The sequence below is a fragment of the Oculina patagonica genome, chromosome 8 (genome assembly GCF_052425735.1).
Source record: "Oculina patagonica isolate OP01 chromosome 8, crgOcupat, whole genome shotgun sequence".
Classification (NCBI taxonomy): domain Eukaryota; kingdom Metazoa; phylum Cnidaria; class Anthozoa; order Scleractinia; family Oculinidae; genus Oculina; species Oculina patagonica.
Window position 1 is genome coordinate 24,717,994 of NC_135765.1, and position 25,753 is coordinate 24,743,746.

The 25,753-nt window shown below is 37.7% G+C and overlaps 2 protein-coding genes across 4 annotated transcripts in view; both read right to left on the reverse strand.

Moving 5' to 3' along the window:
* Positions 1–91: 91 nt before the first annotated feature.
* Positions 92–25,126, reverse strand: LOC144663566 (proto-oncogene tyrosine-protein kinase receptor Ret-like). Of its 3 annotated transcripts, XM_078524562.1 has the most exons (15): positions 24,970–25,126; positions 18,528–18,774; positions 17,255–17,564; positions 17,116–17,209; positions 16,224–16,376; positions 8,438–8,489; positions 7,760–7,908; positions 7,220–7,336; positions 6,441–6,631; positions 5,748–5,876; positions 4,580–4,668; positions 4,077–4,117; positions 3,295–3,394; positions 2,888–2,984; positions 92–2,266 (listed from the first exon to the last, which is right to left on the reverse strand). In XM_078524562.1, exons 1-15 carry the CDS (start codon positions 25,031–25,033, stop codon positions 2,123–2,125), a joined length of 1,977 nt encoding a protein of 658 aa, XP_078380688.1. In that variant the 5' UTR covers positions 25,034–25,126; the 3' UTR covers positions 92–2,122. The 3 variants fall into 3 exon arrangements, with proteins under 3 accessions (XP_078380688.1, XP_078380687.1, XP_078380689.1); XM_078524561.1 differs by having other exon boundaries at positions 17,116–17,564; XM_078524563.1 differs by lacking the exon at positions 24,970–25,126 and adding an exon at positions 21,315–22,283 and having other exon boundaries at positions 17,116–17,564; positions 18,528–20,770.
* LOC144663565 (uncharacterized) overlaps positions 92–25,753 on the reverse strand; it is a 108,718-nt gene continuing 83,056 nt past the window's right edge. Inside the window, exon 15 of the transcript XR_013572625.1 lies at positions 92–1,562. The gene's annotated coding sequence lies outside the window, so the exon portion shown is untranslated. The remainder of the gene's footprint in view (positions 1,563–25,753) is intronic.

Here is a 25,753-nt window from a genome sequence, read left to right on the forward strand (position 1 = left end):
AATTAAAAAAGTCCAATAACATTTCGGTTGTATACATAAAAATTCGAATCTTTTTCCCCCTACCTTTTGAGTCATTGAAAAAAAAATAATAAAAAAGAAAACAAATTAAAATTTTATTATATACCTTCCAAGTTGTTTACATTTCTTTTCAGTAACGTTTTGACATGTTATTTTAATTACTTTTTCCTGCATTATTTTAATTAATAATCGATTGCTCTTGCATTCATTCTGGGACTTTTTTCTGCGGTTGTTTAAGACAGCATTAAATCCACAACTATCAGAAATGGTTGTGTGATTATGCACAACACTGTGTACCGGGTTGAATCACAAACTATAAAAACCGAGAACAGAATACAAAAACAAAAAGGAGAAATCGGCCAAAGTTGTGTTTTAGTAAATATATTTTTGGTCGTATTTTGGTACATTATAATAAACGCTTAAACATAGATTACTTTCTCACCATATTAGACATGTAATAAAGGCAGCAATTGGCAAGGACGTGTACTATTTCATTGTCTAGAGTAGATATGAGAAAAAGAAAGAAATATGACATTTTTAATTATTTCATTTAAATTCGACGCTAGATCAGTATCGTTCACGTGAAAAACTAATTAGTAATATGAACACTTTTTCATCTATTTGTATTTTTTTAATAATACAAATAAAAACATTAGATACGGCAAAACATCATCTACTTCATCAACTCGCTAAGCACATTTTCTTATGTTCAAGCGATCGACAAATGCACTCGAGCAATTATTTTTTTCGGGCACATTTAGGTACAAACATGCAAGGGAAAACTGAAGATAAAAGGGAAGCCACGAGCCAAGCGGCCCACACTGCCGGAGCTTATCCCGGTTTCCGTAGCATTAAGCGGCAAGGAATATTTCTACTCTCCCTGAATGGGATGCTAGCCCATCGCAGAGTACCCCCAGCATTATGTTTCCGGTACCATTCTGGGTTGAGAGAGGCACTTTGAGAGTAAACTGTCTTGCCCTAGAACACAACACAAGTGACCCCGGCCAGGGCTCGAACTCGGACCGCTCGATCCGGAGTCCGGCGCAACTAACCATTAGGCTACTGCGCCTAAAAGGCTGAAAGTTATTTACTGACGTTAAATTAAGGACGTTCGCGACAAAAAATTTTACTCGATAGATTTCTTTATTTTTTTTTTGCTGCGGTCAGATTATGAGTTACTTGTGTCAGAAATGCAAAAATAATTGGGGTCACCGACTTCTTTTCAGAGAAAAAGCGTGCGGAAAACTACCCTGATTTTGAAAAATTGGCGCACGTAAGTCAGCATGGTTTACATGGTTTAAAGTTAAATATATCAAAGATGAGTAAACGGAGGCTAACGATCTTAGTCACATTTTGTAGAAGTGCGTCTGTTGAGTAAATAATTCCTAGTTTTGCCATCTTTTTGTAAATTTTAACCCTGAAAAAACGCATTTGAAGCTGTCGCACGGCAAAAAGGAAAGCTCAAAAAAGTGGAATTCAAACCGTCAGTGTGAGAAAAAAATCAAACTTCCACTCGATAGATTTTTTTCATTTTCTCGCAAAACCTAGATTTTTATTAACAAAAGTGATCCGTTAAGAAAAAAGTAGGGGTCACCGACCATTTAAGCGAGCAAACTGCAAGCGAAGCTAATGGAACGGCAACTCGCCCTATATGTTCTTAGAAATTTTACTCAGCGCGCGCGCTGAAAGTATGGCGTGGCAACATGAATTACGTGCGCAGTAGGGATGCGCATAAACAATTAGCGCGAACGTCCTTAAGGTCGCTTGGTCGTCAGAAATGCATGTTATATTTAACTGAACTGTTGTTTAGTTACTTTTATTATTTAAACATTATTTCTTTCACCTTTCAGGACGAAACAGTAAATTCGGCTATAAGTGGCATTTGTCGTCCAGTGTTAGTTGTGTGTTAAAATTATACCACTTTTTCTTAAATTGCTCCTAAACTAAGGTAACCTATATAACACAGTAAATAATTATTATTCTTAAAACTAATTAAACTGTCTTATTATTTCTCGTTCTTTTTTTCTTATCGTTCTTAACAGCAGTATTCCTGCGACAAACCAGTTTTGAAGATGGCTGTAAACCAGTTGTACAGTCTGCTGTCCTAGCGTTCTGCTGGCATGGTGTCAATTTCCTCAGCGGGTCCTAGAGTCTCCAAAGAATGTTCATGGCCCATAGCAGCTTCGAGTTCTTCCACATCTGTGTATAGATGTGCTTCGTACCTTGACATGTCCAAGTCAAGATAATGCTAGGGGAAAAAAGTTGCTAATGACGACATGTAATAAATTACTGACAGCCAAATCGGACTGTCTGGTACATCGGTTAATAACAGATTTGAATAGTATACCACAACTAAACCTCTAGTCACTTGGCTTACAATTACCATCTTTACTTCTGTATCCCCATACAGTACGCTGTAGACATTGCTGATATTTGTAGTACGTGGGTTCATACAGTGGTTTCGAGCAACACGTGGTGATCACGTGCAAATGCAAAGTTCAAGCTGTCGTAAGCTTAGGAGTTAGTGAGTTTTGTTCGCCCCAGGAAGTTATACACGTTTTGTTGCGCGTCAGGTGATGCGTTCTCCTCCAATAGAAAGCTGCACTTCAGTTAAATGGTATAACAGCAGCAAAGTTCCTTAACCTAGGCAAAAGATGAAGGCTAAATCCTAAAGCGTCTGTCTGATTTTTTCGATATCGATTATGAATTGGTAAACATTTATATCACGACAACCTTGCCAAAATTCAGTTTAGATGTGTATATATGCACCCCAGTGCCAAAAATAGACCTTTCAGACGTTTTAACACAAGATTGACAAAAAATTTGAATGCGAACCGAGAAACACTTCTCATTAATATTTTTATTTTACCTCTTCTTGCAATAATCCAGTTGTTTCTTCGTGAAGAAGTTCAAAGGAAGGACGATCATCCGGGTTCTCAAGCCAACAATCGACCATGATTCGGTACCTGTTTAAGAAAAAAAATATTAAACGTCATCAATGCACTTTGTTTGTTCTTGGATAAAACTATCATTCTGTCGGTTAAAATAAGTACGCGATTCATGATTACCGATTTTTTTTTTATTAATGTTGGATGTAGCCTGTGGTTATAGTACATTTTTGTATCAATAACTTTTTTAAGTTTCATGAATTTAACGCTTATAAGTCAGGTTGTTTAATAAACCGTGGACTAGTGTTCATTTCACGAAGGGATTTAGATTTGGGTCAACATATTTTAGTCGTTGTTAAGTGGACTACCGATGATTTCCTTTACTTACAGTTCATCGCTGACATGATCTGGTTGATTCATTCGGTACTTGTTGACTTTCAGCTCGTACACTACCTTCCATTCACCCCAACCAGGGTAGGGAAGGCCTCCTGTAAAGCAATTTCGAATGCAGAGCAGTTAAAAGATAGGTGTGTGAATTTTTTACCAAATGATGTCTTTCGTTAAGCTGCCGCTAACAAACAAACAAACAAAACCTTTATTTAGACACGATGGAATAAAAAGCTGCATAGCTTGTGGGGTCGTGTGTAAATAAAACCTTAATACTAGTAGATAAAAACATTAAAACTATATTGAGGTATAAAGGCTAAACTAATAGGCCATTTACTAGTTACCCAATGCCTCTGTTTCAAAACGAGTCTAAGTGCCAAACCATTCAGATGAAAATTAGTTTGATTTGCATGAAAATGGTCCTGTAAGTGAAACTAATTTTCGTATGAATGGTTTGGCACGAAGACTTGTTTTAAAACAGAGGCAAAGGGTAACTCGGAAATGGCCTATTGCTAAAAAATAGATGATTTGCTAAAATTGTTACAATGATAAAAAGACAAAAAGCGCTAAGATAAAACAACGTAACCTAGATGTTTTTCTTTGCTTTATGCAAACAGCAAAACAAACAATAGTAAACAATAGAAAGCCAAACGGTGATACATTCTCTAAAAAATATCATTCCTGCTATCTTATCAAGGACAAAAATCTTTATTTTCAAGAAGATGATTACAATGGGTTTAAATTTGAATTTGTGTACGTATTTTACGTAATTGGCTATCCCACCTAGTGTAAAGATCTCATACAGAACGATGCCAAAAGACCATCTGTTGGAATCAGGAAATATCATTTCATTAGTATATTATTAAAACTTTTAAAAGTTATTCGGCATTCAAAGTGGCAAGTCAAACCCTACCGTGCCTTCAGGCATTGAGGTAAAAGGGTAGCTCCGTTTTGACATGTACACATTTTCTATCTGTAGGCCCATGGTAGAAAATAATAAAAACTAAAAGATAACGAGCTACAGCACTCAATTACCTTGCTTTGCAGCAGCACGTGTTATAGAATGCTTGATATAGTATACCGGGGTTGAGTTCGTCTGCAAAGCAGGCTACACTCAATCTGTTGTGCAATGAATAGATAATCGATTTTTTTCTGGGCAGTTGTTTACCCCAACAACCCTTTCTAAACCTAGACGATCATAATAATTAAACTTTTTTTATGTAAATTTTACAAAAGATTTCCTTTAGCTGTGAAAAATATGTATTATTTTGTTTTTAATTACTTACACGTCACTTTTCTCGGACACTCGGACATTATTCTCGTCAGCATCATTGAACAAATGTTCTGGTGCTGTCCATTTGATTGGAAGTCGACCCTAGTGATATTAAACAAGATACTTGATACCTTGAAAAACAATTCAAGAAACAATATCTAACGATCCCTACGGCTTTTTTAAACCATTAACCCGTTTACCTCTAAAATAGTTTAATGTTTTCTGCAATTAATTATTTTATGAGTAACAACTACATTGGCCTGTTCTTCCCTCTTGGTGACGTAATACTACAATGCGTCTTTTCTTTTTTGGTATCGTTTCTACAAAATTGGAATTTCGTTCTAATAAGACACATAAAATGTATTTTGCATTAAGTAGATAACCCTGACCTTGTTCTTTAAGACGAGACAGTTATATCTGTTGGATGTGACGGCACATGACGTCATTAAATTCGCCATCTTGGATTTAACTGTTTTCTCCGGTTTTAAGAAAAATAATCCAATATGAGAATGTCAAGTAAAAATGTACTGAAACTGTAATTTTTCTTAAGAAAACTGAAAATCGTTACGGAGAACTATGTATAAAAAAAGCTATATATTGAACGTTTTAGCATCACAGAGTAAACTTCTATTCAAAATAGCAGGGCATTTCGAGGTAGGGAGTGGGGCATTCATCCCCTTCTCAACCTTGCAAGCATTAAGAAGTTTTTAAAGGAATTTCACAACTTTTTAAGCATTTCTAAAGATTTCTAAAAATTCCCCAACGCCAGTCATACAATTGTTCTTTCTAAGTTAGCAAAATTGTGTAGAAGAGAAAAGGAAAGAACCAAAATGCTAAGTTTCCTATGCACCAACGACTTTTGTCATCAGTGATCAACATTGTAACAGGTCAAACGTGTTGGCATATAAAATATATCCTATCTTTGTCACATTTTTTCAGTGAGAGTTATCCCTGGTGTATATAATCCACTTTAGTTGATGCTAATACAAGGGTATGGTACATCATCGTGGCTGAAAAGCTCGACTACTTTTGGTACAGTTTCATATGCCTTGCATGTTCGTAAAATATTTTTGTTCATAGTTGATAGTGAGAAAAGCATGTTAATCTAAATAATTTTTACCTCGGAAGTTTAGTTACTGAGAGTAATAAATAAGAGTTTTCTCTCGTGATGGTCAAACTACCTTTCTTATGGCAGTGCAGTAAAGATACTGATGTTTCTCTCTCACAAGCGCAAGTCCAAAGTCTGTGATTTTACAGGTCCTGTCTACACCAACTAGTATATTTCTGGCGGCAAGATCGCGGTGAAGTATCTGTTAAAAACAACAACAACAAAAACAAAAACAAAAACAAAAACACTCATAGTAAAGCAATTCAAATAAAAAAATAAAGGCACACACATACAAAAAGAAAATAAAATCGAAACTTATAGGAATTGAACACTCAAAGAAAAAATCATAAGTGTACTATGGCAGTCATACTGTAAGGCTTTTATTTAATTAATCATTTTGTAATTGTAATTAGGTCTTTTTAAAGTAATACTTTCGAATTGTATATTTCTAAAATACTACGACCTTTTTTCAAAATAATCTAAAACATGAACAATATCTTTGGAAAAGAATGCCAAGTTCTTTTCAAGCGAGACGAACTCATGACCATCCGCACACGTGAAGTCAAAAGACTCGCAAAGTCGCTAATCTGCATGCATTGTTCCGTTTGAAGCGAGAAGAAGAGTGAGAATGTGAGCCCTCCTAAGGTCTGAAACTCTATCCCGGCTTTGGAGACTCTTTTCGACTCTTATGTGCTATCAAGGACCTCCGGTTGAACCCTCACATAAGTCGTTTCCGTTTGCCATGGGGTTAAATTTCGATACGTACTTTTTTGGACGCAAGGAAACTCATGCCCGAGGCAATCTGCTGGGCAAAAGAGAGCAGATCGTATGATGTAATTTCTTCTGGACAGCTCTCTGAGTAGCAGTAGTACTTGTCTTCTAGTCCCCGGCTTTTTCTCAGATAGCCAAGTAAATCCCCGTATGGTGCATATTCAAGAACCAGCATCAATGGAGCCTCTGGTGGTGGAGATAAAGTAAATAACTTTGATGCACAATAACGAAATTACTTTTACAGAATGCTGACAAACAAAGGGCATAAAACTATACAAATTCACTTTTGTAGGCTTCAAAGTTCCGTTCCACACGGACTCAAAGAGTACATTTTGGAAATGACCTATCCCCGAGCTGAGTCATCCAATTTGGTGTTCCACAGGGTTCCATTTTAGGGCCTCTTATTTTTGTTTTATACATAAATGACTTGCGATTACATAAATAATCTGCACGTCAAGGAGGGGTGGGGGCAGAATCCGCCGCTCCATCCCCTCGGTCTGAAAAGATCCAATAAAGCCCGGTCTGAATAGGATTAATGGCTGGACCAGCTGTATTACAGAAGCAAGGTTTTTTATTATAACATTTGGAGACAGAAAATGGATCTTACAAGTCAGTTCCCCACATTCCTTTTGTATTTACAGTTGAAAATCATTGGATTTTCGAACCGCTTTATATTCAACGATATGAAAGATTCAGGTATGGAACCTAGTTTTACACCCCTTAATATTTTTACTTATATATACTTAATACTTTTATACTGAGTGTTCTTTTTACCTGAGGCTGAAACGCATCCCAAGAAGTTCACAATGTTTGGATGTCGGTCCCCTTTCAGCGACCTCCCCAACTCTATTTCTTGTGAAAAACATTCGTTTTCTGACTGAGAGCTGTTGTCTGGCAAGCAAGTTAAAAAACATCATACCTTCAAAAATACACGACCAAAAGAAAACGCTTTTTAGAATAATCAAAGTAAGCTCTGCAGCTATCAACACAGTAAAATGTTTTGCTGCCGTTTCAACTATTTTCTTAGTATTGATGATGATGATTTTGATGATGATGATGATGATGATGATGATGATGATGATGATGATGATGATGATGATGATGATGATGATGGCTACAACAGAATGATGGCTTGCTACTGATGCCAGAAAGGTTTTGACCATTGAACTTTTATGGTAGGCTGAAGTGTTTACAAGGAAAAAGGAAAGAGAGAAAGAAAAACAAGAATTGAAAGGTAATTAAAGGGTGCATTAATCAAACAGGGATAATCTTGCAAGTCCTTATCAGCGGAAATAATAAACAGCAATTTCTTACGTTTCAGCTTTTTCACAGCAGCAGTGGTCTGCCCTGGAATTCCATTTAATGCCCAGACAACAGCTTTCCACACTTCACCAAATGTGCCGCTCCCTAGCACTCTTTGTAGATCGATTTGTTGTAATGGGATCTCCCAACTGAAGGCAGTTCTAAAAAAAGGTAAGCACAAATAGTTGTCAGTAACATTGATGTCATTAAATACAAAAACAACAAAGCCAAAAACAAATTAAAATATGTCAAAAAAGAATGGATATTAGCCGTTTCTACTTGCACGTCGCTTAAATGGCCGTTTCATCTTCCAATGTTTTGTATTGTCATTGGTGACGATTTACAATGAGTAGTCAAACGTATCCTAACAGTGGTATCGATCATCAGGGATCAGACATGATCCCTCGTGGTGCCATAAGTAGAATGCAATTCATTATAAAATGCATTCTTCGTACTCTAAAGTAAGAGATTTATGCTCAGTTTGACCGCCTTGAATGCGATTAGTAAACATAACAAAGCATGCATTGTCAGCTATGCCGCAAACTGCTTTGTTTCCCTGTAACACGTGATGCTCAGTAATCGCTTTGTAGCCACAAGTCAGTTGTTATCGGTTTGTACTAGAAATAAACTATATATGGTGAGTGTTCTTCGTCCTTAGCAATCCAAACTTTAATCTAAAATATCACTTACCCTTCTAGTCCCCAGTTCTCTGTTGTTTCATGCGTGACATCGTCCCTATGAGCTTAAAAAGCATAACATTAAACGTTAGTTAACACACCAGTACAGTAGCATGAACCTGACTTCATAAACGCGCCAAATGCTTGCTGGTTACTAGAGGAATTGTACTGACTTCACGGGCCAAGGTAAAAATGCTTTTGAAAACATGATACCATAGAAACGTCAAGTCGTGTGTCAGAACGTTTAGTACTGGTAATGCTTAGTAAAAGTAACCAAGTCTGGCTATCACTGCATTAAATCTTGCTCTAAGTAAAATAAGTTTGAAATCGAGGCGAGATTTTTGTCCTCTCCCCTTGGTTCGTAAAAACTTTTTCGTAGCAATTTAACATGATCACTTACATTTTTAAGGTCTATAACAAGCCGCGCCTCATGGTGCAAATCCAAGCAAGGATATACATAACAAGAAAAACTAAAACAAAAAATACAGGATGACAAGTTCATTGACAGTGCCTGAAGAAAACCGAAGCCGAATCTTTTTGTTGACGGAAAACTAACGGAAGATATCACAAATGTTTAACAAACAAGCCAATTGCGCTTTAGTTTAGATTTTTGCAGCCCGTTCATTTTGGAGCTTCATACTACCTTTGTCAAATTTGCTGCTGACAAGGGCAAAAACTGTTAATCAAAAAAGTGGGTGACTAATGGAGGGCTGCTGGAGTGAAGTGCGAAAAGAAAAGATTTAAAATCGGCTTTTCAAACTATGCGTCGCACCTCTTGCCACCATAAGCCATATGTAAGTATTTAATTTTCAGTTTTTTAAAGGAAAATGTCCTGCTCAATATTTATAGAACGAGTAGTTAGTGTAATTGTTACATTAAAACTAATGGGGAGCTAAATTGTTTTGTACTGAGTAGAAAACCCTTAGCATATTCTACGCAATGACACAATTTTTGCTGGCTTTGACGTCTTATGGATCCACCATCTTTGGTTTCGCTATTTTCTTAGAAAGTCATAAAACTAGAAATAGCTGACCCTAGGTTGCCCCCGAAGTTTCGTTTTCTGTTTTGTTTAGTTTAATTTTCTATTTTGGATGATTATTAATTATGATACGGTAAATCATTTAATTACAAGAACGCAACAGCATCTTGACATCATTTTGTCATGTTTTGCTGTGGTGGGGGATATAAGCTAGACTCAAGCTAGACTTTAGAAAAAGTTCGTCGTCTTTATTAATTTAGCACGCCGGGACGGGGCATTGTTTTTACGCCCATTACAGGTGGCCCAAGCATGAAATTTGAATATATTAAAGTAAAATGGCGGCCTTTAAAAATATAAGAGTTTATATGGGTTTTAAACTGAAAAATTTTGAGCGATAAATAAAAGCGTAAATTCTAAATAAAGTTGACGGAACATGAAATAGTGTCGTTTGCTTTTGTTACAGCGTAATTTCAAGCCATTTTGAGCTATTTTACGTCGATTTACTGTAACATGTTTAACGTACATAATAATATGACAAGGTAGGAAACCTTGGTCGCTACTGGCGTGCGACATGTGTTCAAATTTGCTCGAAGTTCGCACACAAAAAAGCTACCACTTATATTCTGACTTCAAATACCAAAGATAGGATGATAAGCGAATGTGTTTCTAAAACGTGCTTGCTCCTACCTCGTCATTCTCAGCAACTAGCCGCTTTTGAAATTCTAAAACCAGCTCAAAATCGCCGCCATGTAGTCCGTGACTCCCACGACAGTAACGAAATGGCCCAAAATAGACTGGACTCCAGTCAAATTGATCCGCAACGGAGAGAGGCACGCTACTTTTGTTCGGGCATCAAGTTGTTTTCACTACCACACGGCGAGGACTTGTCGCAGAATGACATGAGAATGATCAATCTTTAGAAATAAAAGGATGTCGAAAGAATTTCTTACCTCTGTCAAAGCAAACGCCTGCCGCGAGTTTTAAATAATCACAGTGCATCTCGAGATCTCTTTTGAATTTCTTTTCTTGATGCCGCATATCATCTTGTAAAATTAAAATTTCGTCCGGAAGTGGACCGATCAAGACTTTTGAAGTTTTCTCCATTCAAGAAGTTTGTGCCTGGTAAATCACGGTCAGTTAGACAAAGGCTTTCTTATCGTAAATCACGCTTCATGACAACGATCAACTTTTTAAAAGGAAAGGATACCGAAAGAATTTCTCACCTTTGACAATGAAAACTCTTGACTTTTTAAAAGTCGCTCGCTTCTGGTTTCCGGTTTCGCCTGCCGCGAGTCTTAACAATTAATCAGAAATTATCTCGAGATCTTTTTTTAAATTTCTTGTAAATCTCGTCCTGAGGTGGACTGATCAAAGCTTTTCTCCGTTCAAGTAGTTTGCGCTTGCTAAATCGCGGTTTTGGACTAAGGCTTGCTTTTTGTAAATCGCAGACAAATTTAAAGATATGGCTTGATATGTTCGTACGTGTTCCTTGACATATTCCTTCTTCGGCCACAAGTGTGGATTTTCTTACTTCTCTGCGAGTTATTTAGTTAATTATCGCGAAGTCTTTTCAATAATTGCATTGCTTTCGGCTTTTAGACATTGTGAAATGAATAGGCCTCGAATAAAACCTCAAATTATCTTTTTCAAAATTCTGCCCAACTGCAATTAACCTTTACAAGCTTCGTTTGTTTACTTGTTGTCATCTGTGCACGTGCTCACGCTTTGGGTTGTCATCATCACCCAGTCATCGTTTACATGCGTCATCATTGACCAATCACCGTACAGACAATATTATCACACCTCCCGATACCCACTTGCGGGCTTTCAACCTTGTCGGCATTGCACAACTCCCGATACCATTTGCGCGCTCACTTTGGTCAAATCGAGAATTTTTCTGGTATATACTTTATATATTCCCTATATTCGCGCGGATTACAATGATGCCTCCTCGGGTTTTAGCCTCTGGGCCAAAACCCTGCGGGGGCAATAACAGAAGATAGTAAATCATATAGTAAATGTCCTTTTCAAAATTACGACAAAACCTTAAATTTTAAGAAGCAACAGTATTCCCGATTAGTAGGCCTTAATTGGCACGCGATTAGATTTTCACACTTAACCCTTCCGACGAACAAGCAAATTCATCACATCACCGTTACATCATTTTTATTTACCGTCGGATTTTAGAGTAGCTTTTACATCTGAAAATCAAGCATTTCAACAGTACACAGCACGATGAACAAAGACCAGACCACAACACCGGGAACACCATGCCCTACTCTTTGCGATAAGTGCGTGGATTCTTTTTTGTCCCCTGCTGACCATAACACTGAAGCGCCTGGAGACGGGGCCTACGGTTTATCGTCCTTATCCGAGAAGACTAGAATATCTAACCATTGACAGATTTAACCCTATTCAGACCGGGGGGGGGGCTTTTGAGGCCCGCGCTGACTTTGAACTTTTATAACTTTTTTAAGATTTAACCAAACGCTGCCAAACTTTTTGACTTTTCCTAAAATTTATTTGGCAACAATTTGGTAGGGTTGGATGAGGTGTCAGGAACTTGACATCACCATGGCAACGACATTTTGACAGGCATGTTTTCCCAAATTTGTAATTTTGCGTGTTTCTGTTAATAAAAATCAACTTAAATGGAATTACTTTTACATATTTACGGTTTTAAAGCATATTTTTATTCATTTTGAGTACTTTGCAGTGACTTTGGGTGGTTTTCTGGCATTTTGGAAGAATTTTGAAATCCAAGATGGCGGATCCAAGATGGCGGCTGTTTTGACATCATGATGTTATTGTCACGTGATGTGACGTCACTATCTTACGTGACGTATACCAAAAGAAAGAGTTTCGGACGTACAATACATCCTATAAGTTTCATGATGATTGCTTCAATATTCTGGAAGTTACATAGGGGGGGCTTCCGCAGCCCCCCCCGGTCTGAGAAGGTCCAAAAAAGCCCGGTCTGAATAGGGTTAATTGCAAAGGCAGCATATTTTCTTCAGTTATTTTAAGACCCTAAGTGTTGGTTCTGTCTGGGACCTCCCGCACGGTATTCCGGCGGTCAAACCCCCACCGTGCTACAAGAGGAAGGAGTGGATGGACCCCCCCCCCCCCAACTCCTTGAAAGAAAAGAAAAAGAGAAGGTTTTCGTTTTTATAACGCGCAGCGAAAGTATTTTGCACTTAATAGAAAGATTTCAGCTCACTCTACAAGATGGCATAATTTTGGTTGCTTGTAATGTCATATGACATTGTATGACGTCATTGGAGACGCCATCTTTTTCTTCTTTCATTCTTTTCTTTTCCTCATCATTCTCTTAGAAAATCAGAAAAAAACTCCAATTCTTGGCTTGCACGTGACGTCAGAGATGTTTCCATATTTGGGTATCCGCCATATTGGTGTTCCACCGCGGGTAAAATTTACATATGTTTATATGCCATCGCTGTGAATGACTCGAAATTTCAATGGATTCTCGGGAAAACGAACGTGTTCCTTCAATAGATGAGCTTTATAGTACGATTCCAGTATTATCTGACACCTCTAAATCTGTATTCTGCTACATTCTGCTAGTTTAGTTTGTTTTGGCTAAATTCTATTTGCAAGATGTGTTTTAGGCTCTCAAAATGTTCGTCCGGCCTGGAAGGACAAGATCTCAAATGTTCCGGGAAAATGTAAAATACTTGCTACTACTCTTTTTAGCTCGATGTTTAGGATTTTTTACCTCCCTTGTTCATTGCGCTACGTTGGCACCACATGATTCAAATATAGATTTGAAATATTTCACGCGCAAGTCTGTTGACTATTTTGCGTTTTGTTTATGCCAGTCTATGGTTCAGTTTAGGCAAGACCATGGTTTTGATCCTCCGTGTGGATCTCATCAGTTGCCCGGCGGTTTTTGGTTTTCTTTAGTAAATAAAGGTGATGGTCCTACACGACTCCTACGTTCGTGACATTTGTACATTTGCCGTTCTATGTTAAATTCGGTCTTTCGGTCCCACGAAGAAGCTGCGTCTCCAGAATGAAAATGCTGATCACAAACCCTATCGTTACTTAAGATTTTTTTCTGTGAGGTCATCGCGGCTTATTGCTGAGATCCATCTTCGCCTTCGCTCAATGCTGAGCTCTTCAACTTCTGGCCCTGATTCGTCACAACACAGTTGTGATCGATACAATCGTATTCCCTTATCTCGACCAGTTTTTCTAGAACAACCCACGATCAGGCATATAGGCATTTTGAGGACGCGAAACTGGAAAAAACTCGACTGAACGAAGAATGCTCATCGAATGTAATAATTGAATAAATCGAAAAATCCAGTTATAAAAAAACTAAAAAAGAAAAGAAAAATGTAAAAAATGTCGATTTTTGGTCAGACCTGCTTGTAATTATATCGTCAAAAATCACGGCAACGTCAACAATCACTGACACATTGTCATTCACAAGAGATGAATGAATAGCTAATGAAAGTTTCAGTTATATAGAGTAAATCCTCTGTTCAAAATTTGGGAAAAACCTCCCCATCTAGGACGTCCGAGGGTTAACACTAACCCTTAAAAATCAACTGAATTGGGAAATTAACAGCGCTAAAAAAGCGTATTATGAAAATGCCTTCAACAATTGTTGTGGGGATCAAAGGAAAACATGGAAAACAATCAATGAACTGACCTCACGAAAATCCAATAAAACTGTTATTAATGAGATGGAATATAGTGGGGTAAATTCTGAAGATCAAACAGATATAGCAGAAATGCTAAACTCCTTTTTCACAGAAGTTGGGCCAAGCCTTAGTAGAGACTTAACAGAAGTTGATAAATCCTTCGACGAATTTCTTACCGCAACTGATAAAAATTTTGTTTTTGAAAAAAACAACACCTACACGTGTTTTTGCACTACAAATCAAAGCTTTGTAGGTCAAAGGAAACAGGATTAGATAATATTTCAGCGAAACTTCTAAGGGAATGTCCTGATTTACTGGCGGAATCTCTCACTCATATATTTAATCAATCCCTAATGACGGGTATCTTTCCCGATGAGTGGAAATCTGCCAGAGTCACTCCATTGTATAAAAATTCTGGGAAGCGTTCTGATCCGACGAATTATCGGCCAATATCAGTAATTTCAGTTGAGGCCAAAGTCTTTGAACGGATAATCTACCATCAACTTTATCATTATTTAACAAAAAACAACTTTCTCTCGTGCCATCAATCTGGTTTTCGGTCTCTGCATTCCACGCTCACCGCACTTATCGAAACTACAGATAGCTGGACCTTGGATATAGACCGTGGTCTTGTTAATGTCGTAGTCTTTTTAGATCTCAAAAAGGCATTTGATACAGTAGATCACGATATTTTGTTGCGAAAACTGCAATACTGTGGGATTTGTTGGACCAGTCATCAATGGTTTGCTTCTTATTTAGATAATCGAACACAGATTTGTCATATTAATTCTTGTAAGTCAACTCCGAAATGTCTAAGATGTGGTGTTCGCCAGGGAACAATTTTGGGACCTCTTTTGTTTTTGATATCTATTAATGACTTACCACACTGTCTGACATATTCGGAACCCAGAATGTACGCAAATGATACTAGCCTAACACTTGCTAGCACTGACATTGAGCATATAAATTATCGCCTTAATCACGACCTGACAAATGTGTACGAATGGCTGTCTGCTAACAGGCTTACTCTAAATATGACGAAAACTGAGTTTATGCTTATTGCATCAAGGCAGAAGTTATCAGAATTTACGGAAAGTCCCTCTCTTACTATAAATGAGAACGCAATAGAACAAGTAACCTCCGCTAAATCCCTCGGAGTTTATGTTGATCAAAATATAAACTGGGAGTGTCATATTGAAAACATTTCTAAGAAGATAGCTTGTGCCATTGGTGCAATTAAACGAATTAGGCATCTCACTCCATTTAATATTTTAATGAAAGTTTATAATAGCCTTATTCAACCACAATTTGATTATTGCAACGTAGTGTGGGGAAGCTGTAACAAGGGCCTTTCTGAAAAACTGCAAAGGCTTCAAAACCGCGCAGCTCGTACCCTAATGTCTGCAAGCTATGATAGTAATTTGGATGATTTGTTCCGGACACTGGGGTGGCGAAGACTCTATTATCAAAGATTGGAACAGAAGTCTATCCTAATGTATAAAACATTACATGGTATGACTCCTGATTATCTGAGATCAAGATTCGTATATCGTGACGATGTTAGTGCTTATCGTTTAAGAATACCGAAAACAAATTAGTTCTTCTACAACCTCGAACTGATTTTCTCAAGAAAAGTTTTTCGTACAGCGGAGCTCAGTTGTGGAACAACTTACCTGTAGACCTAAGACAAGCATCTTTACTGGCCGATTTCAAATCTAAACTAAGTCGGCACAGTTTAAAGTAATATCTAAATTTTAAGTAAATTTTAGACACGACCTCCATGAAAAGCAGACTTTTCTTTTGTTATTTTGAATTTGTCGTTATTAATTTTTTGTAGTTAGTTAAATAGGTAGATAGTCCAGTAACTTAATTGACTGATGGGAAAACCGTGTATAAATAAAGTTATCTTATCTTATCTTATCTTATCTCAGACCGGGATTTTTTGGACCTTCTGTGACCCATGTAACGTGGGCCTCAACCCCCCCCCCCACCCCCCCCGGTCTAAAAAGGGTTAAAGTTTATGATGATGACAATGACGATGACCGTAACGATGACGATGTTGATAACGATGGTGAGGACTATGATGATGATAATGAAGAGGGGTAGAAGGAGAAGAGGAGGAGGAGGAGGAGGAGGAGGAGGAGACATACCTGAAACACACCTTCTGTGAAAACGGACGACGATACCAATGCAGAATAGGATAAATACGCCTATGATGCTCAGAATAATTGCTGTAGAGTTGATTCTAGATTCAGAGTCTTCATCGTAAACCGTTGGTCCCGTTGGTTCCGCTGTGGTAAAGTCTACGTGAAAACAAAACCAGCAACACATGTATATTACTGTCTGATGTACATTACTTACAGAAGAAAAGAAAAAATTGCTTCAAAAATCGTTTGCGCCCTCTCTCGAAACCCTTTGATCGCCTACCAGTATATGGTGAATATGTGAAATCATATATGTGAACTGCGGAAGTGAAATGAAATGAAAAGGTTATCGTTGCAGTTATGAAATGCAATTTAAGCAACTGCAATTTTGGCTTCACGGGATTTGAACCCATGACCCCCGCGTTACTAGTGTGACGCTCTACCAACTGAGCTATGAAGCCAAACATTGGGAGCAAGGTTACAACGTGTGGCTTTATAGAGTTAATATTAAATAGGTTTTTTTCTCTTATTTACAAATTCTCAGTGATACGTGTTTTCATTTGAAGCTTCTTTCCTCAAGATGTGATTAAGTAAACAACGTTTCAAAGATACCTACGAGTTTTGTTACTGCAGTAGAATTGCTATAATATTCACACCTGCGCAAAATGTTTCACTGCAGTAGTTTACAAGTACGAAAAATATTGCAAATTCCAAAGTAGGTACACATAGCTCAAAATTTGGACCTTAGTGTGAATTCATTCCAATCTACTGCAATTAAGGCGTGTTCTTTTTCTCTCTTACATATTTGGACCTGTTTTGAAAAGACCTGTTGGACGTCAACTGTTTAACAAAGTATTAATTGATGACGTCAGTACGTCGTGTAAAAATGCACACTTACTAAAGAGTCCAAAATGAACACAGGTGGTATTCTCAGCTTCGTAGTCAGCAGAATAACGCAGTTTAGTACAGTTGGGCACTCCAACGTGAGCAAACTCCAATCCTAGTTTTTCAACAATGTACTTGGCAGCTCCCAGCACTTCTATCATGGCCGAGTAGCAATCCTGCATAACAGCTTCACAATCTTCTCTACAATAACTGTGCCGCTCATTGTCTTCGTTACACGGCGGAAGAAAGTACTCGCAGAGAAGAGCCTTTAAGATTCTCTTACACATTTCCTGACCGTCTATTCGGTTGATGGCGTACATGAACTCCATAATCGCTCCTTCCGTTCCATTCAGTCCGAATCTGTTGTCAATAAACCTCGGTTTCCAGCGGTATTCCAACATAGTGAAGTTCAACCACGTGTAACACACCTGACCACGATACACCTGGCACGTGCCCTCCGGACTAGAAATGGATTAACAAAAGTTCAAAGTTTAATAGAGTGACAAGCACAACGGAATATCATCTCAAAGAATGCCCAATGCCCTCTATGAGACACACCTGCAAGAAATCATGGTAGTTTATTCAACAAACATGTCATTAACTTGGCAAGGCGGACTTGAACTACCATGATTCCCTTAAGGGGTGTCTTATAGATGGAATTGGGCATTGACTAGTCGAGCTTTTGGATTTCATATGAACATAAGTATCCCAGAAACAGCTCAGTTGTAATGTCTTGATCGGCACAATCCGCTATGCGTGCGTGTCGACTACAGTCGAACCTCTCATTTCGGACAATTCTATAGTGCAGACACCTCTATTACGGAAAGTTCAATTGGTCCGAAATTCATTAAACTCTACCTCTGTTATAAGAACACCTCCATAATACGGGCACTCTTAATTGTTCTTTTTGGTGTTCGTATTAAAGAGGTTCAACTGTTAAACCCGATAACTGTCGATTTTGAGCAAAATACAGTTGCTGTTTGCGTATTATCAGTAAGTTATACGTTTATCTGAAAGCAGTGAACTGAAGGGACATTTTTCTTCTTTTTGCTTGTGGTGCTTTTCATTGCACGGAAAAAAGAAATCAGAAACTCTAGGGTTATTCAGAGAGGATTTACACTGTATATATTTGCCAAACTGGTGATTTTTAAACCGACTGAATTCTTTTAGCAAGCTGTTTCTGCTGAATTTTCGTAGCCGTTATTTGGTTTGTCAAAAACAACGTTTCTCCTACATCACGATCCAAATAATGGCAAACGAATCAGTCAAAAATTTCACCGTCTTCTCTATTCGTAATCAAAGATCGGGTTCCTTCTATTTTACGTTTTAGTAAACCGTTTAAGGCCCCGTTGTAACTAACCTCAGCACTCCTATTTTACCCCCTCCACACCCTTACACAAGGTGCACACGTAACGCGAACCTTACCCAGCTGTGGTCGAAAGAGATCCGCTGGTACTTGTGGTCTTTTCGGTTGTCATGGGAACACTTGTTGTGTGTGTTGAGTTGCTGACGGACTGATTATTTGCTATGCCATAACACCGTGTAGCATTTACGGAAGAAGATGAATTCCAACAGCATCCCCACCCCAGGCATTCATCTCTTGTGGTGTTGTGTTGTCCACAGGACACCAGCGTCACATTGAACGGTACAGCGGAACATTTGTTTACCGTCGCTTTCAAAAAAAGGAAGTCAATATTAACCTAAATTTTAATTTATTCCAAGGTCCTTACTCGGCGTCAAAAGTCTCCAATTAACAATAAGGAAGTAAGCAGATGGAGTAAAATAATGGCTTGATTGCGGAACACAACCATGCAACCCATGGATCCAAACATTCTCGTCTCCAGAGTCCATGATCCTACTGGTCTGCGCCAGAATCGAGGCGTACTTTGAGGTACTTTGCACTCTCAGTTAGAGAGCCTCAAGATAAGAGAATTGACTTGTCAAGTGATGTTACTCTAATGTTTTTATAGCCAATATTTATTCGCCAAAAAAACTGATTACAAAAACAAGCTTAAAGCGTTCCCAATGTGTACGGCGATGATGCAATCATTAGTTCGATGACTGTTAAGTTTTTTTCAGAACTTTGAACCCACAAAAAGTATCCGTGGGACTTAGATCGCCAATGAAAAGAGTGTTTTTCGCGCCGTTGGTAGAGGCGTTGATTTCTACTTATTGCCATCTGTAAGTTTTCTTTATTCTCATTACCCGATTCTTTGATTGCGGGTCCAAGAGAGGTCCGCATAAACAACGGTTAATATCGAGAAATTCCATACAACACTGACAACATAGCGAGTTCACCGACCCTGACCGAAGAAAATCAAAGGCTCGTTGAGCCAACTTATTCGTACTATGTACTTCATGGATTGTTTGTTCATGTTTTGCTGCTTACTTGTTTTGAAATGCATGTGTACAATGCAATGCATGCCTACAAGCTTCATAAAGTATGCTGGGTGCATGGATCTTCATAATTGTGAACTGAAAATGAGTAGGGTTGGTTAAGTGGTTTGTTGTTGGGTTCCCGAGAAGTATTTGTGAATCTGCAAAGATAGCCAACAGGTAGTAGTATGTTTCACTGTGCGTATAACCTTATCTTTTTACTTCAGAAGGGTACATCCCTAAAATACCTATACAGTACTCCCATTCTAGAACAGAGTATCCAATATTTAAGACATTTGCTGGAACAGGGTGTAATATTTCAATGGCCCAGCGCCATTGAAATAAACTAGATTTCTAGACTAGGGTATTAAAAATTGGGCTATTCTAGAAATACGGATTCATATTGAAGACCTTGGTAACACATACATACCCACAACCTGCCTAAGAAACCCTTCCCCTCCCCTGATTAGTTTCTTGACAACAGTAGGTGGGGCAGTTTAACAAAGCAGGTGGGCTAGTGATGCATTAAAGGATTGTGCTACGTATTGATGCTTGTGACAGTGGCCACGATAAAAATTTCACATTCTATGTCCAGCCTCTCCCATAACTTTTCTTATGGTTGAACAACAACAAGAAACAGCTTGTGCGAACAACATCAACTTGCGATGAATAAAATAACATACAAGTCATTTATTTATAAATAAAATTACATCCATTCAGTGCGAATGAGAGCATAAATTATTTAGTTATTTATCTTTAATTATAAACCTTATGTCTTTGTCCCCTTTGATTGCAAGAATAACTAAATTATATAATAACAACAACACTGAGGATGACAAAGTCAGTATATTAAGTTCTTTATCATCATTGACTAAATTTCTTTGTCCTCTTTGATCCCAAAAATGCTTGTGGTCATCACTAGCAATAGAATAACATTCCAAGAAATAGAGCAGTCTTGTGAAGATCATAAAACACACAGTTTTTACCTTAATTGGCATTATTGAATTTTAGCAACAGCAACAGTAAGGATGACAAAGTATATTTACTTCATCTTCATTGGCTTAATTTGTTTTCCTCTATGAAAATCTCAAAATAAGATTTGTTTAACTAAGAATAGTCTCACTGCGCGCTCATTGGTCGAAAAACACGAAAAAATAGAGGGCTGTGGACAGTCTAAACTAAGAAGAGTGTTGGGACTATTAATTAATTTCCTGGACATCTTATTTGACTTTGTTTCGAGATTGTATCCCTTGACTTTTCTAAGTGACTGAAACATGCCATCCAGTTTTCATCTGCAATAATAATGGGAGAAAAAAAATATTGTAATTGATTGTGCAGAGTTGATTCTCAAACTACGAGAACGAAGAACTGCTTGAATTCTAATTTAAATTCTATCCGCCCAAGTTCCTTGCCTTGACATATTACTCAAATATTAAAGCTTGCCAAGAATGTTCAGTATTGCTTTCTATAAACATTTTAGGACTACTGAAATCCAAGACTTCGACTTCGCATGTCCCGGTCATTGACAAATCAATAAGCAAACCTTACGAGCAATGAAGTACAACTTGGACTTAATAATTCATAACGTCTATAAATGAAATAATGTGACTGATACCCATTTATAAAGAGGTTTTATTTCGTATCAAGATGCGGTATTGTTTCACAGTTTGATAGCGGTTTGTCTTGATTGCAGCGCGACCGTCAAGGCAGATCGAAGCCGATCGAACTGGGAATTCTATTAAGGTTTCAGTTTGACTGTTGGCCGCTAGATTGATATTTGCGCTGTATGCCTTAGGGCTCAGCTATTTAAACCACAAGAAAACAATTGTTACTCACCCAAAAGTCCAAAAGGACGGCAAAACAGCTGGACACAGAATCCCCCATCAAAAATGGCCGCCATGCAGAGAACGTGGATCCAGCATGCATTGCGAGCCAGACTGAATTTAATTTCCGGTTAAGCAATTTAATTACAGTTTAATTTCCGTCCACAAATGCCACCACACACAACAACTTATCCTACGAATAAGTTAATCACATATCAATTCACACCGCGTGCTCGATTACACTTCGCTAAGCTGTCAATCAAAAAGCAAACCGGCTGATTCGCGACAGTAGAAAACAATAAAATCATGCAGTCGTTGCGTGACGCGTTTCTCGGAATAATTGTCTTTTTGTTTAGTGATTTATCGACACTGTCTGAGAAATTTTCGCGACCTGTTGAAATAATTGCGGTGAAAATGAATTGAGTTATTTGTTCTTTCTTCATGAACGGTTTATACAATGCAAACGGATCCGAAAATGTGTACGTGTCGTTCAAACAGGAAGTTGATGATTTTTTCCTTCCACAACTAACGATTTAAACAGAAGAATGTTTTGTTAGTATAAAATGCTGGAAAAGTGTACTATACGCTTGAGTAAGGTTATCTTTGTTATGTTCATTTTTACAACTTGGTACTTTTCGATAAATCAGTTGTAGTGTTCTCACATGCAAACAATTATGAGACTTATTCCTCACACACCAGAAACACAAATATATCTCAACTACTACAGTTATGACAACTTATGGCAAACTTCTCAAAAACCTTGTCATGAATGTATTTTGCAATCTAAAATGACGCACTCTCGTCCTAGAAACTTGCTGCCCACATCTTAAACACGAGGCTCTTTAAGTGCATCTAGGCCTGCACTTTCTAACCTATGGATACCACTAGTTATACGTGCTCACCGAATCAATGAATACATGATGTCGTGTTTTCCTAATTTATTACCGCCTTGTTGTTTTTCCGGTTAGTTTGTTTTCTGAAAGAACTTCCAAAGACACGACATCAAAACTTTAATCGAGATTATAAATATTTTTAACTTAATAACGCATTCAGAGTTAATTATATTGTACGATTAAAGATAAGATACAATTTTAGAGGGATATTGAATAAAAAAATATTTAAGTGATACATTTAACACCAGTTATGGCAATAATAAGAGGTAAAAATAGACAATTGTTTTGATTAAAATTTTCATGTCTCAACGCATTACGACATTTCACACAAACTCTACTGTTTGACGTAGAAGGCAAACTATTTCTTTCCAAGCCTGGGATGGTTATAAACAAAATGTTACTACAATTTGAGAACCAAAATAAAAATAAAAATAGATGATAATAAACAATTAATGATTAATTGTTACAAATTAGCAAAAGGTTTACAGCGTCTCTATAGCACGAGCGCTCTTGAATGTTTGTTTAAATCTCGCCGCTACTTGAATCTTGAACCGACTCTGACAACGAATATTCTAAACATTTACAAGCACGCTCAAACACACACACGGTTCAATAAAGGTCGATTTTGGATATTGGAACAATCGAACATCTAAATTAGGAACAAAGCGATAATTATACAGTATGATGCCCTATTTCCCGGACACCCCAAATTCCGGAGACTTCGACTTTACAACTTTCGTAAATCGTCATCAGCAAAGTTTACTTTAACAAAACGTTCAGAAGATTTAACGATTAGTCTGCTTTCGTTTGCTTTTTTCTTGGCTGAGCTGCGCTCCGTTTAGACGGAAAAAATCAAGATTTGCTGGAGGTAGATAAATTAGAGTATCAAAGAGTTTATGCACGACACGTAAAAAGGCCAACAATTGGTCCGCGACGCTTGAAAATAGGGCAAAATTTATACCGTGACGCGTGAAAATAGCTAGAAAAGAGACGTTAATCGTGAATTCTGCTATTTCAAGCTTACGTGACGAGTGGATTTAGTTAAAATTTGTACGTGAAACGGGATCGCGACATTCCCTTTGCTGACCCCCTTGCTACCATTTAATGTCTTTAAATGAGATTTTTACAGTTCGTCAAATAAAGTTCATCTTTTCAATAAAGCGCTCTGCTAACGCTCTCGCAAAGTGCGCGATAGATTTTATTTATAATAAATCAATTGCAAAGTAAATGTAAAAGAACTAGGTTTTTCAGTATATAATACATTTCGGTTTTCGCTTTTTATTCCGAAGAGTTTAGTTTCATTTTTGGTGAGGTGTGCCTAATTCCGGACGCATACCCACAGCAAACTTGTTTACCTATTTGAAAATAATTTTATGGAATATATTTTGAAAAACAAGCATTTTTAAGCGATGGCGTGACATCGCTTTTATGCCATCGCACGATCGGTTCGTTTTGTCTGTTTGGCCCGATCGAACAGAAATCAAGTTTAACTTAACAAGAAATCGCGGCGTTAAACACAAAAGCAAAATACTTCTGTGCAGTTAGAATGGAAAACTACAATGTATGAACGAAAGAGACTTATTATATATGATGGAATCTATTAGATTGAGTAGACAGAAATTTCTAATTCTTACAATACAAAGGGCCGCTGTGAGCAAGAGACCGTTTGACCTTAAAAGCTTGCTCGCGCGTATCGTATGTTGTTTATCCGTGATATCACACTGCAGTATAACGCAATCTTTGTTGAGACAACATAGGGAAATCTAAATAAATAATAAAAATATAAAATAAAGTATTACTGTTGTTCAATTGAGCAAATCTACGAAGAAAATGTATTATTTGCATCCTTGGTCTGTGAATTCATAACAACTGCATTTATTTGAATTCCATCAGATCCTTGGACTATACTATTTATACAATCACTAACATTGCTTCTTATGTTAAAAAAAAAAAATGTAAGATGCAGTTGGATAACAGTCTTTTCGACACACAAGGTGTCAGCTACTATTATTTACTTTACGTTTTCCTCAAAATTATGTAAGACCCCTCGTGAAACGCCATCGCTTCTGCATGCATCGCGTGCCAGTTATTGTAACTGTCTGTCCTCTATTTAAGCTTTTATACCTATTTTGGTATTGATTTATCTTCCTTGGCATACTTCAGTTTATGTCAAATGCACGGATGATTATCTCGCTAAAATTGAAAGAACAATTCTTTATTTAGCCCTAATTACTTATATTTTGCCATGATCGGGAATAATATTTCCGAGAAAAAGGGAATATTTCCCTCGTAACAATCGTCCGGAAAAAGGGCACCGAATTTGACCAATTCTTTCCGTGATTACAAAGAAGCAAAAAAGGATTTAAAAGATAATACTTTACGACCTACTCACCAACTTACCTACTTAAGTTTCAGTTCGTAAGTGTTGTTTTGAGGTAAGATATTTCGGTCAGTGTAAAAAGTGTCCGGAAATAGAGCATCATACTGTTATCAAGATCGTGACAACGAGAGTCCAGATCGACTTGTACAGTTTATCTAAACATATTTTGTATCAACTATTCTTTGCCAATTTCGTAAAAGAAAAACTTTATGGCTCAAAATTATTACATATGGATACGTTATAAACGAAATCGACTTCACGACGATAAAATAACGATTCATACCATTCTCAAACAGCTAGAATCAGCTGAGTGTAAAAATATCATCTGCTGATACTAGCCTGACCGGTCGGAGTTTGACCTCCCCGTATTGCACAAGCAGTAAGGATTTACCCACCTGATGTAGAAGCGAGGGCTGACACGCAACTAAACAAGATCACTAGGATATATTTAAAATCCATTACGTGATCATAAATCTTACGGAGAAGCCAGTTGCTACATGAATCGAGTGGGATTTAGCTTATATTATAGTCGCTACATCCTCGTATCCAGGGTCCTCGTTCCCTGCGCAGAAAGGTACAAAGACTCGAGTTACAAAAATGATTTCGCAATGTCACGCGGTGACTTTACGCACTGAAGCCGTCTCATCTGTCAATAATCTGTCATCAAACATTTCAAATATCCATTGTTCTCTATAGCTGTCGATCTATTGTTTGAAAACCAGACATGTCACGTACGCGACAGACCGCGCGACGAATGACCAAGCGTTTAGGCTAGTTTGCACTCCGACGGTGTCGCGGCTATGGCCTCAACATCTGTGGCAAATTCGCTGCCGTTGACTCCGGTCTATAAGTATTTTGTTGGAGAAGGCTGTTCGTTATGAGAGAACCGATATACTAGAGTTAACCACAGGTTAGAAAGTTCGGGCCTAGATGCACTTTAATAGTCTTGTGTTTAAACCTATTCCGACCGGGGGGTGGGGGTGGCTTTTGAGGCCGGCGCTGACTTTGAACGCTTATAACTTTTCCAAGATTCAACCAAACCATGCCAAACTTTTTGAGTTTACCTAAAATTTGTCTGTGAATAATTTGGTAGGACAGGATGTTGTGCCAGGAACTTGACATCACCATGGCAACGGCATTTCGATAGGCATGTTTTCCCAAATTTGTAATTTTCGTGCT